The sequence below is a fragment of the Sylvia atricapilla genome, chromosome 7, assembly GCF_009819655.1.
Source record: "Sylvia atricapilla isolate bSylAtr1 chromosome 7, bSylAtr1.pri, whole genome shotgun sequence".
Classification (NCBI taxonomy): domain Eukaryota; kingdom Metazoa; phylum Chordata; class Aves; order Passeriformes; family Sylviidae; genus Sylvia; species Sylvia atricapilla.
In genome coordinates this window covers 12,566,502-12,586,125 of record NC_089146.1, presented here as the reverse complement: position 1 = coordinate 12,586,125, position 19,624 = coordinate 12,566,502, and the positions used below count along the sequence as shown (strand labels likewise).

The following is a 19,624-nucleotide window of genomic DNA, read 5'->3' as shown; positions in this document are numbered from 1 at the left end:
CTTTATCTCGATGATTATAACTCATTCTGGAAAATACAACACAAGGAAAATCTACATGGAAAATCCATGCAGAGTTCTGCTATGAAGCTTTTCTTAATCTGTATGCTCTTCATTAGCCTTTTGAATCACATCAGCTTAAACACTGTTTGATTATGTATGAAACAAAGCTTCAGAATATAAAATTTACCTAACCTTTCTTCCAGAGTTTCCAAAAAAATATCTTGTTTTCACATGAGTGATATTTATTTTATTTGTAATCACAGAAAAAAATCTGTAAAAACTAAGACTATTTTCTTTCTTGGAAAGCTGGTATCATTTCAGTGACATAACTAAAATCCTTAAAAGTATGCAAATTTTCTTGAACCATTACTGGTTTTGAGCATATACGAACATACTTATTTAGCACTTCCTGCTAAAGAGTGATAGTAAATAACTGACTGTATAAAGAGTGATAGTAAATAACTGACTGTATGTTTTTTTCTCTCTGAAGTGGTACTGAATAATTTCCATTTCTTAGGTCTTTAAAATTCTTCAGTACATTACAGGAAAAAAAACTTTTCCTTGTTGCTGGCATCAACAAGAAATACAGAACCATTCCAAGGAAGTAACTTGAGCATGGGATATCAACAGCTAAAGAGAGAGAAATGAGCAATCTTTTGCACTGCTGAGGAAGTCACAGCACGGGAGCTGGAAATCACCAACAGATAAAGAACACAGTTCTACAAAATGTTCCTAGTGAAGTCAGTAAATGCAGAAATCTGTCATGCTGTGTTATTACAGGCAACATCTGAGACACTTTAAAGAAGCTCTTTTAAGAGACATGGCATTAGTTACCTTAATAGTTCAGTGACATTGTAAGGTGAATGTAGTTTCCATCATTTACAAGATGGTAAAATTACATGGTTGATGAGGTCAGAAAAGGAGCTGCAAACATGCTCAGCTGCAGAGAAGAACTCCTGGTGCAAAGCAGTTTGTTGGGCTGAAAAGCAGGACAGATTTTAAGTCTTTCCAAGCTTTTGGATGCTGCCAGAGCACTAGAAAACTTTATAAATCTCTAAGATAACTCTGTAGAAACATCAGCCTTTTCTCTCATATTCCTTATTACATCCTCATTACCAAAAGTCAGGCATCCTGAGTGTTAAACCTCTACTGTGTAAGACCATAGATTACAGTGGGATTTTGTACTGCTGGAAGTCTTCTTGGACTAGAGTTATAGTTACAGTGTCACAGAAGTGGCAAGAGCAAAAACCTCTCATGCCCTCATCAGTTTAAATTTGCTCCTTAATTGACTGCCAAGACTGACTACCTCTTAGGAGCTTTGACTCATCCAGTTCCAAATCAGTCCAATGGTAGGGGCTATATTTGGAATATGCTCTACCTTACAATATAGAATAATACTACAAAGGCTAAAGCAAGATTCTGAATTTCCTTTGAGGGTTACATGATATGAACAATATTGTGGAATAAACACAATGAAGGTAAGAAGACACTGTCAAGATGATGGGAGAATTTATACCTGATTGGGTTTGGAGAGACAGTGTATCCTTCAGTTTCATCATTAGCAGTTCCAATTCCTCTCTGAATTCCTTCTCATCAGGTGGTATCTGCATTGCAGTGGGAATAAGAGCAGTATTCCCCATTCCACCAAGAGAGTTTTCTGTCAGTTTAGGTGGATATGTTTGTTTCTCTTTTGCTTTGTTATGCTGCCCCATAAAGGGTTTGTCACTCTGCAAGAACACTGACTCCAGTGGGTCGTCTGAGAACACAAAGTCCACTGCAGTGGGATCCTCAGGTGTCTGTAAAAGCTGCATTCTATTTACAGACTTCGGGGGATTCAAAGGTTTCCATTCTGCATATTCTCTGGAAGTAGGCCTTATTTGGGCAGGATTTAATTCACTCTGCATTCTCCTTTCAGGCAGAACATGTGGATTTCTTGGCATTGTATTATGACACTGTGCAAAAGGATCCTCTGATGACTGCAGCATGTTCTACAATAGAAAAAACAGAAAATACATTGTAAAAGTAATTGATATTTCAGTTTGCCAGTAATACTAAAACAGCATTGCAGAAAATGCTACAAAAATGCTGTAGGGGAAAATATGTAAGCATTTTCTGTGAAAAAAGGACCTTTTAAGAATCTCAGGAATAATTGTAATGATAAGAATCACTGCAATTGAAAACAAATAAAATATTTTGCACAAGATGTCTGTATTACATCCCAGTAAAATACAGCAATTAGGAACAACATTTTTTTTATTCAATGCCAGCCCTTTGACTCTTTTCAGAAGAACAGACTGCAATGAAGTATCTAACACTTTTGTTGGAAACTCTTATTGGAATATTCATTATTTTCATTGCAGTAGTATTTAAATGCTAACATGGATATCTGTTCTAGATGCCAGATATACACAGAATGACAAGAAAATCCCTGCTGGAAAGACCTTATCTGCTTTCTCTGAAGATAATAACCTAAGGTGGCTGAAAATAAAAATGGAAGGTGCATGAAATGGTATTAAGAGTGCTGGTCTATCAGAAAAGCAGTTGTTAGTGTTCAGTAATGCCTCATAGCTGTGACAACCCTTGATATATATATCACTATACCTTTACATCTTCCTTCATGTGCTGCAGTGTCATTTGCAGGTTTTCATGGCTTACTCTCAGTTTCTGGAGTTCTGCCTCTATTTTACAGCTTTTTTCTTCCTGGCAATTATGAAGAAATTGCATTTCGTCCTTCCATTTGTTGAGCTGCTTCTTCATGTACCTACCAGAGATACAGGAGGTTGGGATTTTTGCCAGACCAGACATACACAAATATACGCAGTCATGGAAATGAGCAAACACTTTAGCACAAACTTTATCCCCTTTACCAGTTCAGGAAATGTTTGTCAGCTTTGGGGTTAGAGGCTAGTATTTCAGAAGCTGGACTGTATCCATGGAATTAGCAAGAACACGAGTATTCCAGATGAGGAAATACAAGAGCTGAGTAGAACTGTGGCCAGGACTGGACCTTGCACCTGGGGTTTTACCTTTCCCACAAAGGTGGCTGCAACAGGAAAGACAATAGCAATCCCTCTGTATAGAAGCAAACTACTTATAGCACCTCCCTGATCTGCAAAACATGCATGTTTCCCATTATATGCCTGGGAAACAACTAAGTAAAAGCAGCTTCTACCCCTTTGACAGAGTTTCTTCTTTCTCGTGGTATTCTCTGCAGCTTCTTTAATCAATGGCTTCTGCACAGGCCACTTGTCTTTGAAAAAACACTCTGTTTTTTGCAATCAGAAGTGCCACCCTCTCATGCACATCAGAGATTTAGAAATTACCTACTCAGAGCACAGTATGACAGAAATACTATTCATAATTCTGTTCTAGTTGTGATTTTTCTAAGAAGTCAGGGTAGCAATAGTTTTGCTTTCCTCATAGGTGAGGTGCAGACGGTAAAATTTGTTAACACAACAGTAATAAACCAACTGCTTCAAATCACAGATCTGAGATAGTTATCAGCCTTGCTTAGTTACATTCAGAAGTTCACCTGATTCACTTTCTCTTGGTTATGCTTTGGCTTAGAGACAACAGCCCCATCAGTTTCACTTGAATTATGCAAGATTTCTCTGAATGAGACAGCAAGTCAGACCATTCAAAATTAAAATTAATACTACAATGCACCCTTCTAACATTTAATGGCACTTTACTGTAAAATGCTGTCCTCCTTCAGCTAACTCAGAGCCCAGTTCTCTGAACAGACAGGTGAATGCTTGTCCACAAAAAAGGATAAAGCGTTTCCCATGAGTAATGTGATTCATTCACCCAGTTCTATGATAAGCTCTGGGTCAGAGCAGCATTATAGAAGCAGGCATACCAAATATCCTCTCAACGAGTGCTAATCTAAAAGAAAGCTGAAGATCTTTGCCATATCTCTTTATTTTCCCAAGTGAGAACAGACTTAGAATGAAACTGCAATTGTTTAGCTCTAATCTTGGAGTGCCCTTGTGTGAACTTGGAGCAGCAATTGTACTTGGAATGAAACAGAATAGGAACAGAAGGAACTGAACACACTGAGGGAAATAAAGAGAGTAGATTCAGAATCAAATTCTATACTTCACTGTAATTCCATCACTTCCAGAGATCATAGGCATGGTTATATTGAGAATACATTTATATACAACTACAAAAATGAAGGAGAGGAAGGCAAAAATGCAAGTAAAAGGTAAGCATTGTTGTTCAAACATCAACTTCCCCCTTACCATGTCACCCAAGCAAACAAGCCTCCCGAAAGATTTTTAATTTAGGAATTAATATATTACAGTGTCAAAGATTTGACTATCGGAAGGAACTTCTGTGATAAACTGTTATACCAACAGTTATTATAATCAGCCTATTAATCTCTATTTGATGTACAGTATATTTTTTAGAAAAAAATTCTACTTTGATTTAAAAGCTTCATGCAAATTATGAAATTTGTTTTCATTAAGTCTTAATCAGAGAAAATTTTGAAAAAGTATGCTATTCTGACATTTTTACGTGGATGAACATCTTTTTGGCTAAAAATTAGTTTTAGAAATGTAAACTAGCAATTGCAGAAATGCTGATGAAAGCAAACCAAAATGTTTTCCTTTGCCATTGTTTTTCCAGTGATCTCCATCTAAAATTCTTGTTGCTGAGTTTTCATTGTTCATCCTCATTTGATAGGATTTTTTTAGATCTCAAAATTTCCAAAGTATGGAAAAATCATCTGTCTTCTAGCCCTCCAGCTGGAGCAGCACTGCCTGCCAGTCTTCAGTCTGTGTACTACTGCATTTACCTACCTGCTGTCACTGTGAATGCTTTTAATGGATTTCTGCATTTTTAACACCTCCATTTCAAAAGAGGCTATTGCCTAAAAGAAAAAGAAGTATCTGTTCATAACTTTATTAGCAATAGCATTTCGTTTTTATATGCAAGTTTTATTATCATTCTTCTATGCAAGTTTTATTATAGGTGTGCATGTCAAATTTTGGACTCGGTCTGTTTTACAGATTTACTAGTTAATTTTTAATTTAATGTATTACAATCAACTGGTGCATTGAAGTATTTATAATGGCCGGAAAATTTATTCTATAGAACAAATTCTTTGATCTATGACAAATTTTAGTGTATAAGAATTTGTCGGAAATTAGAACAAAATCCACATTCCCAAAAATTTCTTCAAAATTGAATATTCTGATTTGCGAACAACCTCTCCCAAGTCCCACAATTGCTTTGAGACAAGGAGATGGAGACTGTATGTATAAGAGAGAAGAGAAACTCCCAGTCTTTAGATGGAAGTAGCATTCTTTTAACCATGCAGAGAACAGTAGCCCAGAAGTCAGGGAGTCAAACACTTTCCAGCTAAGCTATGATATAAGTTGGGCAGGAATAAGAGCTGCCAGGAAATTATGACTAACAGCTGATTGCCCACGACCTCCATATTAATGGATTCTATTAAAAGCAATCGTTGGACTTACTGTCCACATCTTTTCACTAAGTGGAAATAATCTGCACTATAAGATTTTAGAAAATAGTATAAAACTGCTCAAAAGGAATTCTCAGTCCAGAGAAAAAAATAAACAAGATAGCAATGCCGGAATCCCAGCACAGTGATGCAAGTTCTGTCCTGCTGTTTTCTAAAATGACAAATGCCAGCCATCAAAATTCTATATTTAAGCAATGTCTGCCCACAACTTCTCCTGCAGATATCTGCTAGCTGGCATTATGCCTTGAGCTGGGCAGCAGAGTTCTAAAAGACAGGTCTTCCAAAGGGCAGCACAGGAGTAGCAGCCAAAGGAGTGACCTGACACACAGAGGCTAGTTCTGTGTTACTGCACCCCCTTGGCTCCTGGGAAGAGCAAGATGAGTGGATGACCAAACTGGTTTGAACACAACCCAGTGTTCCCTGTATTCTGAGTAAGTTCAGAGCTACCAACCTCTCAAAAAATTTAGAAACAAAAAATTGCTATGTACTTATTTTTATCTACACTGTCCTACCCACTCTTTCAGCATTGTTTCTTTGGAGGGAAGCTGGGAACAGATTAATGGAGGCCTTTTGTGAATTAGCTATTTCAGTTGGAGTGGACACTGCTCTGGGTTTATCCTAAGAGGGCCCATTCTGTCCTCTTGCTATTTCCATGGTAACGAAAATGGCCTGAGTCTAGTAAGAATTCAGACATTCCTCTTTGACATTTGCTTGCAGTAGGAAGACATGATGGCCTATTTTACTGTCAGAATAGCAAGAGGACTCTAGACTCATTTAGACTTTAGTGTGCTACTCTACAACAAACCAAAAAACCCCAAAGCAAATATTCTTCCAGGTGCTTCTGAAGGTCATGGAAGTCGAGGAGTTAGTCACTGATCTTGGGAAGATAACAAATCCAAACCTCACTAAGTTTTCAGATTCCACATTTTTCACTGTAAGTGAGGAATTAACAGAAAGGCGAAGCTGCCCATTACATTTTCATTGGAATTAGAAGGCAATTAGATAATTAACTTGCTAGGTCTTCTTCACAGCTTTAGAACTATTACTGCTTTGTGTTTTGCTCACCTGAGCTATTGTCTTGTCTTGCTCTGATGTCTTCTTGTTATTCTCACTCTTCTTCATTACAGTCCTGTTTTCAAGTATGAACCTGGGTGACTCTGGGACACAACTGTCCACTGGGAAAGACATATTTTCAGGACCAGGCAGTGATGAAGCACTGAATTCCATGGGAGGACTGTATACCAACAGGGAAGTAATGAGTAGGGAAAGGATCAGGACTCATACAATTTTGCTGCCCAGGAAGATCCAAATGCAGAGAACAATGCAGTGTAAATAGACAGACAGATGTGCTATTGACTAAGCAAGAAGTAAAACTTACTATGCCTGCTGGCATATTCTGGTTGAAAAAATGAAATTCCTGAAAACAAATTCCACTCTCCCAACAGAATCTCAGCAAGAGGTTCTTCTTTCCACTCATTTATTCTCAATGCAATTTGCTGTTTCTCTTTCTTGCTTCCTTTAGCCAAGAGTTAAGTATATTCGGAAATTCAACTACAAAAAATAGCAAGGTTTCCTGCTGTTCTGTCCATTATATCCTAGGAAAAGCCTAGATATTTATCAGACCCACAGTGACAACTGTAACAGCAACTTCAAATTCTTTGTCTTATTGCTACCCAAGCAGTAGGTAAGCAAACCCCCACAGGATTAAAGAGAAATCTCAATTGCTTCCAGAAAGATTTGATTACATTCAAAATGATTAAATATTATTTTGTTGCGAAAAACAAGAGATGAAATATTAGCAATGAAAGGCATTTTGCATTTCACTACATTCTAAAAAACAAACACTGAAATAATATTCTCCATGAGTATCACTGTAACTATCATCCATTGGTCTTATAGTATGTAATTTTTTTGAAAACTTACCAGAGAAGCACAATCCAGTTTTATAAACAGATTTTTCTCCTCCTTCACATAAAGATAAAATTAATTATTTTAGAGAGGACTGACCATCTTTTTCCTATTTCAGCCTCACTGAAGCCTCATTTGGAGAACATATGTGAGATGCAAGATAGTTGCTAAATCTTTATACAAATAGGAAGGAATCTCACTCTTTGTATGTTTCTAGCACTAATCGCCTGTAATCATTCCCCTCAGTTTCCATACTTAAATATCAACCAAAATCTCATAGCAAGGAAGGAGAAGCTATCGAGAAAAATCTCAACGTAACCTCCAATTGTCATTATTAACCACTGTGATCACTGGAAATACAGTAATGACTTTAAATATTAACCAAAGCAAACAAAACAACTGGTCTGAAAGAAGAGGAATGGTGAGATCATCTACTTGCTATTGTGAGTAATTCCACAGGCCTGCAATTTAATGGGACTTGAGTAGGATGCCTACCATTGAATGCACTGTGGATCACATGTGGAAAGTATTCACAGTTAATTTCCACTGGATTTTTCACAGAGGTGCTTAAAAACCCATGCAGCTGTAAAGGTAGTAAATATTTGCAATGCTTGATGCTAGTATAAGAAATGGAACAGAGTGGAAGAGACAATATAAGGAAGGACAGAAGCAAGACACAAGCTTGTTATATTTTATAAGACAACTGATCATTAGGTTTATCAGCATGGCAATCATAGTTAAGCTACAGAAAAATGTGCAGCAACTTCTCAGCAATTCTTTCTCTTTTTAATAGAAAACTCATGACATGGCATCTGTCATAACAAAATTCCTTACTCAAAGGATATAATCAAGCAATATTCCACAGCCTGACATTCAGAGATTATAAATTCATCTGAAACTCACAAAGTCTTTTTGTCAGGAAGGAAGTGCCTATCCTCCACTGACTCCAGAGCTGTCCTTCTCTGAGCCTCTTTTCTTCTACAGCGCTCTTGAAACAGGTTGTTCCTGATGGTGCAGATAAAGTGTTTTGCATTCGCCTTTGCTGTCATCTATTGGAATGAGGGATAATAAAGAAGAAAGTGACTTTTCAAACAGGTACTGCCCAGAAACAGACATATTCCAAAGCAAAGGTCCACCTGTTCACCATCTGATGAGGCTCACGGCTGCTATCTGAACCCTAAAAGGGGAGCTGAGGTGGGAAATGTTGCAGGACTACAGACAAGAGCAGCTCCAATTCTTTTAGGCAAAATACTGCCTGGATCAAAGTCAGGCAGCCTGGAAATGCCTAGCACAGGATTTTGGTAGTTACAGTGATTAAGCTCACAGTCACAATAATTCTGCTGACTAGTATCTAAGGAAGAAATACTTTTATACTTGTATAAAGCATTTGTAGGTACAGTCTTCTATGGCTCACATCCTCCTCTCACAGAATACAGTAAAATACACATCCATTTATCATAGGAGTGTCAGGCTCATGTACAACAACTAAGCTTAGCAGCTGTATTATTAGAGGACAAAAACCTCTGCCTCAGGTGACTCCTGCAGAACACGTGGTGAGCCCTGACTGACTGAATGGGAAACCAAGGAAAACATACCACATGCCTCCTAGTGCTTATCACCGTGGTAGTAACATTACCACAAGGTGTCAGCATGGTAAGGAAAAACTCTGCTGATATTTTAAACCCTCAGTCAGCAGCTCAACTCCTGATAAAGACAGTGTGGAAACCTACCCAGACAAGAACAGCACCTGCAAAGAATGGAAGGTATGGGGATAGCAACTGACTGCTGATTATTTTATGTCCCACACAACAGATACAAAAATGGTATCTGTCATAGTGAGCAGCTTATCTTTTATATTTTCGTATAGATTTTAGCCTGCATTGTAATATTTGGCCTATAAAGTAATATTTACAGGGTTTGTGTTAGAGTAGGGCTTCATAAAGAAAACCTAAGTTCAGTGACTCAATTGCAGTTCCGCAGCAACAATGTCGCTGCAATCCAGGCTGCAACATCTCCTGCCTTGCTTTATCTCTCTTGCCCTTCCTTCTGGTGCTTCCACAAACACACACTCCCATTCACTCTCCATTCACACTAATTTTAATGTCTCTACTTATAAATATCTTCATGAGGAGAACAGTTAACATTTGATTTTCTTACTTCCTAACAGATGGAATATGAGGAAGAATATTTGGAGGACTGAACTGTTATTTTTTGACACAGATATTGAGTATCCAGATATAGTTTTCCACAATGTTAGCAATAGGGTTTTGTTTTCAGGAAGAGAGCAATGAAGTGGCAAGATTTTAATGCTACCCCAAACAAAGGGTGACTACAAAAGCACCCCTTGGTAAGAACTAACAGTCTTTAGTTTTAGTGCAGACTCTGGCTGCCCAGGTATCTTGCACATTAACTGCAGAGGACTGGGAGGGAGACCAGGAGGTACAGATTTCTAGGGAAATTTTCTTAAGCGCTTTTCAGCTCATTTACTTTAACAGAAGGATACTGTTATACGGATCCACAAAAAAAAACTCATCTGCTGCTGCATGCAAGATCTGGAATCTCCTGCTCAAAGGAGAATCAGGTCTTCCAAACACAAATTCCCAGTGTTGTACTTTGCTACTAGTGTGATAATAGCACAAACTGCCCCTGTAACAGAGTCCAGGTATGTGATCTTAGTTGGGCACAAGCCGCCTCTTTGTGCTGTACCCCTGACTGACAGAGACAAATGAGTCAGAAAGGTTTACAATAAAGTGGAAAGACTGAAGACATTCAGAAAAGAGAGAAATAGCAAGACATGCAGGAGTTTGTATAACTTTAGGATTAATTAATTTCTGGATGAGTCTGTGTTGGGATTGGGATGAAGGAACATTGGGACATTGAGGGGACTTTTCACAGGTTTAAGGATTATCTGCTAAGAGAAAACTTACCATAAAATTCCTTAAGAAGAAGACTTGCACTGGGGTATTTCATAGCTCTATTCCGTTACTTTAGGACAAAACACTCATCCTAAAGTTAGAAGCCTGTTTTGTCCTTTTCCTGACTACCTGTTCCCAGACTAATAATACTAATGTGTCATGGCCATTATGGCTAATATACACATAACTTTCTAATACATGTAGTCCAAGAATCTGCTGTCTACTTGTCTACACAAAGAACCTCAACAGGGAAATGAATCAGGACAATAGGACTGTACCTGCACACAGTGTTCCACAACAGGATGTGATCTCTTATGTGGTTTGCAGAGACGGCCAGTGAAAAAGCAGGCTTGGCAAAGGTCAAAATTGAGGCACTTTAAACAGCGATACCTGTGAGGGAAAACAAAAGGATTTATTTACCTTCCACAAGACAGAACTTGGTGTAAGTAAGCTTGATTACTGGAAATCCAGACCCCTGGGCTCTGAAGTGCAAAGAAACATCTTAGAATAATGACTTTCCTCAGCATTCTCTAAATTCAAGTTCTTTTATCCAAATGATTGTGGACTTTTCTCTGAACCCACCAGTGGCTTTGATCTTATTTATTTGCTGCACTGAAATGCAGTCCATGGAAGAAACCATTATTCTAGCATAATTTCCCATTTTTCAGAATGCAGTTGCAACTTCATATGCTACTTATGCACCAGCTTACCTCTATTTGGTGCTCCCATGGAACTGTAGTATTGATATAGGATTTGTAAACAAAAACCTAAAAATGCAACAAACTAAACCTGCAAGCTTGCAATCAGTGAGAATATAGTAACAGTAAAATGCTTTTCTGAGCATTCTGGTCACAATGTAATGGATAGTGTTCTTTTTATACCACTATGCTGTATTACTGGAGGACAAAAACAAATTCTGCCCCAGGTGACTGCTGCAGAACATGGGGTGAGCCTTTATAACATTATTTAGATGACCAAGATGCTAAGATGGAAAATTAAATGTGCCAGTTAATACAATTGGTTACAGGAAAAATAACTAAGAAATGAGATACACAGGTTTAATTTGCTTTACCTTTGGACTGCCAGTTTACCTTTGGCAAGTTTTCATAGTCATGTCTGTGCTAGTGAGCTAAAGAGAAGTAGGATGAAGGCTTGAACATTAGACTGCAGTGGTTCTCTCTATCCTCTTTTCCTGGTTATATTAGATTACATCCAAAGTTTGTTACTTAGTACATCAGTTACAACCTATAAGGTATGCAAACAATGGTAAGAACTAATTATGTGGATGCTAAAAACCATTGACACACCTGATGCCTGTAATGGGGAAAACTCTGCAGACTCTGCATCTAGCTTGGTGAGAAACCATTTCCGTGGCTGATAATCTGTAACATGTAGGGAGCCACAGGAGAACAGCAGGCTCTGATCTCAGCCAAGACAGGAATTTTTCTTCAACAACAGCTGCACTCAGAACCTAGAAAAAATATGTCTCAAATCCATACATTCACTTGAAAAACGCTGGTGGTTTATCTAAAATCTCTAATAAAAGATCTGATATTGGATTTTGCTGGCATACATTTTCCATTCCTGTAATATGTTACTGGGTTCCAAAGGTTTTGGAATAAATGCAAGAGTCCTCAATAGTATCTTACTGAGCATCTTTTCTATAGATACAAATCCTCCCATTCTGTGAGACTGATCATCAGCCCTGCTTCTGAAAAGTAGATACTTGGGAATGTTATGTGGTGATACAGTTGAAGTTTTAATCAATCAGGAACATTCAGAATAATTTCCCAGGACATCAGAATTTCACTCACCCCATGGAAACAGTCATGAATCGCAATTTCCACACAAGACAGAGTGCAGCCTTCTCCCACAATGGCTGGGATCTACATCAAGAAGAAAGGCTCAGAAACACCTCAATAAAAAACAGATGTTCCCATCATGCTCTGCTGCAATAGTGACAGCACACAGATGGTGGAGTATCTATAGCAATGTCATTTTACACACTGCTCTGAAGAAAACCCGTTCATATTCATACCATCAGTATGCAGTTTCACAGTTCAGGGTGTGTCAGAATGATTTGTTTCCAACTCACTTACTGTAATGGATCTACATATTATGTATCCATACTATAACACTGAAGGACACTGAGTTTAAATCTCAGAGGTCATTTTCAGATCCCATTTTCAGCACTAGTTCAGCTGGAAATACCTGTATGCTAAGGCAACTTGCTGCACCTGCAAGCTGTTCTATGAGTACAGACATCTGAATTTTGGAGTTGCTTTAGGAACAGTTGTATCCAGCTGCTTGCAGGACCTGTAAGCTCAGGCAACACAAATGCACAGAGGCATTCAGTAATGCAAGTGGTTATTTTGAGAGAAGGGACAGAATTTGTTTCTTTTACCTACTTTGCATGATAGGTTCCAATGTCCACAGTATCCTATTAACTTCAGTCCCATAAGGTAATCAAATGTGAAAGGTATCAATCAGGAAGGCTTTTTTTTTTTTTTTTTTTTTTTTTTTTTCTCCTAGGTTAGAAAACTCCTACAAAATCTGTTGTCTAACAGCACTGCAATGGCATTACCTGATTTAAGTCTGTTAGCAGGCTTCTCAGGGCACTACGGGTAATCAAGGTCTCCTTCCCATCAGGGACAGCATAAAACTGGAACAAGGCTGAACACAAGAAAAAAACCTTGGAATCTGGCAAAGCCAGCTTGGCTTCAAGCTATCTTCAAGCTGCTATGATAACTGCAGTCCAACAAATAAACCCCTCAAGAAAGTTTCACTTTATTATGTACCTAACAGGCTCTCAGTGACTGCTGTGACCATAATTCTCCCTTACAGTGAGGGAAAGAGAAGGCAAGCAAGGAAGAAAGCAATGAACTCATTCTTACAACAATAGGAGAAATATTTAAATATGTTTACACAAGAAGTGCTCTGTTTAAATTGTGAATTGCTAGTTTAAAACTGTGGGGTTTCTGTTCTTTTCTGTTAGGCCAATAGAAGCTCTATTTAAACTTTACTATGACCTCTTCTGAGGCTCTTTATTGCAAAGATGGCTACAGATATTGATTGAAAAGCATTATTCTGCATCAGCCTTTCTCTATAACTAAGCACTTGACATAATTGACTTTTTCATGGCAGAGTTGAATTTTCTTTTAAAATAAAAAAAAATTACAATGGAAATTTTCCTCAATGTTCAGTATTTCAGACAATGTAGAAAATCACACATTCCCCACCTCTGTATTTAGCCAGTAGAGTGTCTCCTGAAAGGGAAATTAAGGCAGCTGCAGCAGATCTAGTTTTGACATACCCTGTTCCAGATCTAGGAAAATTAAATAAGTTACACTACATCCACTGAGAATATAAAGACAAACTTTAAAGAATAGAATGGGAGGAACTATGTAGGAAGAAAACTCAAAAACAAGTATCCTTTTATATGTATAAATGTAACCAAAGTATTATTTCAGTGATAATTTATGTCTTTGTCAATGAACATAACTGCAGAGTTAACTGTTCCAAGATACCATGCAATCATAAAGCAAAAAGACAAAAAGACAACATCTCCTTCAAAGACTTCACATTCCAAGTAAAATACAATTTTACATTTACAATGTATTTCCTAATTTTTTTTTTTTTTTTTTTTGTGGAAAGCCTTCCCAAATACAATAGTGAAAAAGGGATACAATCTGAGTCTAGACCTGCACTGAGCTTCTCTTGGGGTGATTATGTTTAATTTCACTGAAACTCAATTTAATCAAAAAGATATATGCAGGAGCAGGACATTTAGTTTTGATGGTTAGATAACAAATAATGTAGATTAATTTAGAACCCAATTTTGTGGCATAGGCACCTAATGAAAACACTAATTTTTTTGTGAAGACAATGCAGACATTAATCATGCATTAATCGCCAAGCATTAATTAATGCTTGTTTAGGAAACAGATGTCTGATTTGACTCTTGTGTAGTAGGGTATGCTGTGAGCCACCATATACATATAAATGAACAAAAAAGGTATTTTGGTAGGAGTTGATCTGTTTATTTCTGACACAGAGTCTGAACTGTAAATATCGGGGGGCGCAAAAAATTACCATCCTTAGTACTTACTAACAATCAAAAAAACACAAAATCTGGAAATATATATTTAAAATATTATTTTTGCAAAACTTCAAAATATCATTACATAAAGTTGTAATGTAATTTACAAGAGTCTTTAGATAAACCCACACTGTAAAGCTGCAATATAGTCTCTAAAGTATGAACTGCATGGGAAATTGTTGTTTTTCCAGAAATTTCAGAGTAAAAACTCCAAGACTAAAGCTAAAGTACGCAATCAAACTCCCTTAAGATGTTTATGTAAGCTTATCAAGTAAACTACCACACAAACATGGAAAATTCCTATGTGCTCCTCCTATGAAATACTTCCCAGTGTTAATAGTGGAGAATAGCACTCTACAGAGAAAACATGATTAGATGAAAAATATGATTAGAAAATTATAAGAAGCTTTTTCTATCTTATATATATGTCAAGAAATCTGTGATTTTTTTTCAAGAAATAACAGCAAAAAAATATTACAGTCCTAAGAAAATAGACTAAAAGACCAAGATAAAATGAGACCTTAAGCAGTAGTAATCATATGAGCAATGAATAATGATTCAAGAAAAAGTCCTGCAGACCACTTACATCTCATTTACTTTCAGTAAAAATGTTGCTGTGATGTAGAAGGGAAAAATTTCACCTGTGGTAAATAACTTGTACAATGAACTTAGTCTTTGTCTTTCAAATCAGATACAATCATAAAGCAATCCTGCCTTTAGTGAATTAACTCACTATTCACAAACAATACGTAAGAATATACACTCTGTGACCCATTTCCTTACTGTTTTCAGAAACATTTCTATTCACTAAGCTGTTCAGCTTAGTTATGAGACATCTATTTTGTTTCACAATTGGTAGATGAACTTTTTAAGCTTGAGAAAAATGAATAACAAAAAGCGACTGGCAAATTCCTGACCTGTGCATGGGTACTGCTCTCCAGAGGCAAATATGGATTCTTTTTTACGGGTGTATCAAAATCTTGGAAGTTAGAAGAGCTACTCTTTAAAGTCATTCAGAGAAAATGTCAGCATAGATTGGCAAAAGTCTGGATTTACAGATAATTTTGGGAACATTTGACCACTGTTTTTCTGATGCAGTTTTATGCCTCATATTCCTACAACTGAACTATTCCTAGTTTTTATATAAAGCAAAACCAATCAAAATGTGAGAGTTTCACACAGAAATGGTTTGTGAGTGGTAGAAACAGACTTAGTTTAGCAATACTTGGAGTGGTAGCTATATGATCTTTAAGATCCTGTACAAAAATCATTCTTTGGTTCTCTGGTACTTCACAATGGATCTACATTTATTCTTCTTCTCACCTGTCATACATGGCAATCAGCAGGCTCAATGTGAATTCAACAGCTCTTGGATCTATCTGGCCTGGTTTTTCTAATCTTGCCCTTTGGAACAGTTTCATCAGCATTGTAGAGATTTGCTGCATGTTCAGAGAAATCTGCTCTTCCCTCTGGCTTTGTTCACTTAATAAGATGTGCTGAATTAGAGAAACATCAATCAAATCCACTGTGGGAAAATTAAGGAAGAAATGAATGAGGATCCCTTGCTTTTCATGAATGGAAACACGACTATTTTTTATCAGAAATGCCTAGCTAGGAGAAGTCTGTTAAATGAAGCCTAGAACAGTACACCACATAAAAGGAAACCAGTACCTGTGTGAATTGGTACTTCCACAATGACACAGAGCATCAGGCAGATAAACCATGTCAGGGCTGAGACCAGACTGAATAGAGAAGAGTATCCCCAAATGGAAGAAATATGTCCAAGGCCAACAAACTAGTCACCTTCTCTGTGCTACCCTGAAGACCTCACTTGCAATATTGTGCATTTTTAGTAATAGACTGTTTCAAATGGAAAATTCAAGATTTCCACTAAATTTAGCTCAATATAGAATTTATATGCAGTAATTTCAAAGTGAGCTAGGTGACCAGGACTATGTTGCACAACCCTCTGCTTGCACTGAATTCTCTCTCACTTCAGACAGGGAGAATGAATATTAACCAGGAGTTTTCTGGTCTATCATATTCTATTTTGCTCTCATCTTTTTTTATAGTCAGTCAATGCATTTTCAGTAAGCCATGATTATTTCCAATAAATCAGCTCCTAAGAAACACATTAAAATTTGACTTTTCATGAGCATAATAATACCTAGATATAAATTAATAATTGTCATTGGTGTCTACATAGCAATGTTGCAGATTGTAAAAATAATTTTATTTTCTCATAACTTCAGAATTTCACTAATGTATTTCCATTGACATTCAATAGGGAAAAAAAATCAATTTGTATATGCAGCACTGCCTAGATCTTCTAGGTGTTCATAATCCATTCTGAAACTCTAAGGTGGAAAATGAGAGAGCAAGTTAGCATAATAACTCATGGTGACAGCAATGCAAATTTTATACAGATTCTCCTCCCTGTAAAAGTACAGGGTTGTCTTTGGCTACTAACACTGGCAAAGACTTTGTACTGAGCGTAGTTTTAGGGCTGTTCTGTATACGGAGCTCTGAACATCATTGAAGGCCCCTGTGAAAGAAAACAAACACACATTAGAATAGAGTGGTTCATTCAAAACTAACTAAAAATCAAAACAACCAAATCTGGAGTTTTGAGCTGATCAACACTCAGAAGAAAAACTTGGTGGGGGGAAAAGAAAACAAAAAGAAAACATTTTCTTCTTTTTCAAATAACTTTGTGGGGTGAACAGTCTTCTTGTAAACAGTGACAATTTAACATAGAGAGCACAGCTGCTTCTTTGGGAATCAAGTTTATTCCTAGATCAGGATAAGGCCTATGAGGGTTACGCACAGCACATACTTTTAGCCAAGATCATAATGAAAAAACATTTTTTCAGGCAAATAGGCTTTTTGATCAGAGATGTCTTTTTACAAAAAACAGTTTATCAGCCTGCACAGCAGGGTTATTGTTTTGAATGCATATTGTTTCAAGCAGTAAAAAAATCTTCCGTCAAGATCAACATGTGGGATTCTTGAAGAAGACAAACTAGAGCAAATTACTTTTGACATCTCTGTTTAGGAAACCCACTCAATCTGCTTGACTAAATCACACACCCTTAAGTGATTGCAGCTTATTCCTCACTAAAGGATGTTTTTCTGAGTGGAAAGTAAGAAATGCTGACCGTGACCTATATCAGATACTTTACACACATTCCTAGAACTTCAAGACCAAAAAACAAGGCTTGTTCACTAAACTTCAGAAACTAGAAAGGGATTAATCAGTTGTACCTCTGTCCTCAGAGATTCTTTTCTCCCTGTACTTCAGAGAGTTATACACAGTTGACTGAGGTTAAAGATAAGCAGTAAATATATATAAACTAGTAGAAATAACTCACAAAATACTTCACCTGTTCAGTGTGGAAAGGAGCCAATCTGTGTGCAATGGTTTCCAAGAAATGCACCAGATTAATATTAATAGTCAGCAAATTATGGGCTCTGCTGGTTCCCAGATGCTGTCTAAGCTATAGGAAGATGCCAATAACTGCTATACCATCTGTTTAGTCCTGCTCTTGTCATACTATGTTTTGTGATATTATTTGGAGATGTAGTGTAGCATGTCATACAACGGGAAAAATGAGTTTTGACTTCCACGCATCATCAGTTCTCTTTCCTTGATAAGCTGATCCAAAGCCCTTTTGAAAGCAATAGAACAACTCCCACAGTTTTCAGTAGGACATGGATTAAGTTCCAAATGCTTCTTTTCAAATACAAATGCTAGAAATATATACGATTCGACTCAAACACCTTCCATATACAAGATGATTTTCAAAGTGAAGGGAATCTGTTTTAGTAGCCATCTGCTACTTAATTCAAGTCACCCCTTACAGACAAAATGTGGCCTCAAAGTAGGGCATTCTGTGCCTGTCAAGCACAGTTCCAGAATTAACTTGTGAGGACACATAAGTAAAATAGCAAAGCATTTTAGAATTATTATTGATGAGAGGCTATTAGGGACATTAAAATCTTTCATTTCTCATAGGAAGGGAACTTCCCCTCTGGACAGAAAACCAGCATGTTTTCTGCATTCATTCTGCTGTGGGTCAAATATCATCTCAAGAAGTATATATGCCCTTTGCTGAGCAGCTGACAAAGGAGCTCCTACACACATAGAAGTGTGCTGGCTCCTGACATCTTCAGCTGGTTACCTGCTATTCAGTATTTTGAGCTATTTGCTCTGCGGCAGATGAGGCATCGACTGAGACTTTGCACCCAAAAAGGGAGTGTATGGCCACCCTTCATGCCTATTCCAAAGTATGGGAAAAAAAAACCCCAGCATCTATTATAATTTAGGGATCATGGCCCTGTGTGCCTGATCATTCCACACGCCAATGTGATAATGGAAAGGAAGGTGCCAGGACAGATCCAACAATAAAAGCAGGACATCACACTGTGTAATTTGTAATTTACATGCTACAGCACCGAGATTCTGAAGGTGGCATGATTTCATTAAAATTCAGCAGTTTCTGCTCAAAAAGACACAGAAATGCCTTTTGAGAAAAGTTGGGAAAAAATAAGAAAAATCCTTACCCTGCAAGTCTGGATCCATTTGAAATTAACAGATGGCATTAGGTATTCTATAACAAAACAAACCAAAGTGTAAAACCACATATTCTTGACAGAGACGTATCGAATCATTCAAATTAAACCTTTTAATCTGAACAATTCACTGGATGCATTTCAGAAATTAAATTAAACAGAATTACATTAAACAAAAGAGTTTTGGTGCCACGTGCAGAGAAATGCCAGCAAATTGCAAGCTCTCTGCTCAGCATAAAATAGGAGTAATTCAAGTAACTGCAAAATCGTGGCAGGGCAAAACCAATCCTCAAAACAGTTTTAAGTACAGGAAATGAGATCCTTCACTATTAAGAGCTCAATGTTTACATGCAGGATTACTACACCGTCCATAGTGTACAATATCACGTCACTATAGAGGGCATATCTACACCAGACTCTTCCCAAGATTCATTGATCGCTATTAGTCAAAAATATTTTCTAAAATTTTCAAGGAGAACTAAAATTTTAGACTGAGCTGACATTATTTTTATTGAGCTGATATGGAAAGGCAAAAGAAGCTTAACCATGAATCTACTTATTTAAACAACCGTGAAAGCAAAAGTAGTTATGTCCCTGTAATAATGGAAATTGAATGTTTCCCCCCAGGATTTATTTCAC

General features: G+C 37.2%; 1 protein-coding gene across 1 annotated transcript; it reads right to left on the bottom strand.

Moving 5' to 3' along the window:
* Positions 1-488: 488 nt before the first annotated feature.
* Positions 489-19,025, bottom strand: DYTN (dystrotelin). Its single transcript, XM_066323303.1, has 14 exons — positions 18,977-19,025; positions 16,884-16,958; positions 15,737-15,938; positions 13,554-13,639; positions 12,899-12,987; positions 12,129-12,200; positions 11,622-11,785; positions 10,593-10,704; positions 8,303-8,448; positions 6,557-6,725; positions 4,806-4,876; positions 2,602-2,761; positions 1,517-1,988; positions 489-979 (listed from the first exon to the last, which is right to left on the bottom strand). Exons 1-14 carry the CDS (start codon positions 18,993-18,995, stop codon positions 876-878), a joined length of 1,941 nt encoding a protein of 646 aa, XP_066179400.1. The 5' UTR covers positions 18,996-19,025; the 3' UTR covers positions 489-875.
* Positions 19,026-19,624: the final 599 nt, after the last annotated feature.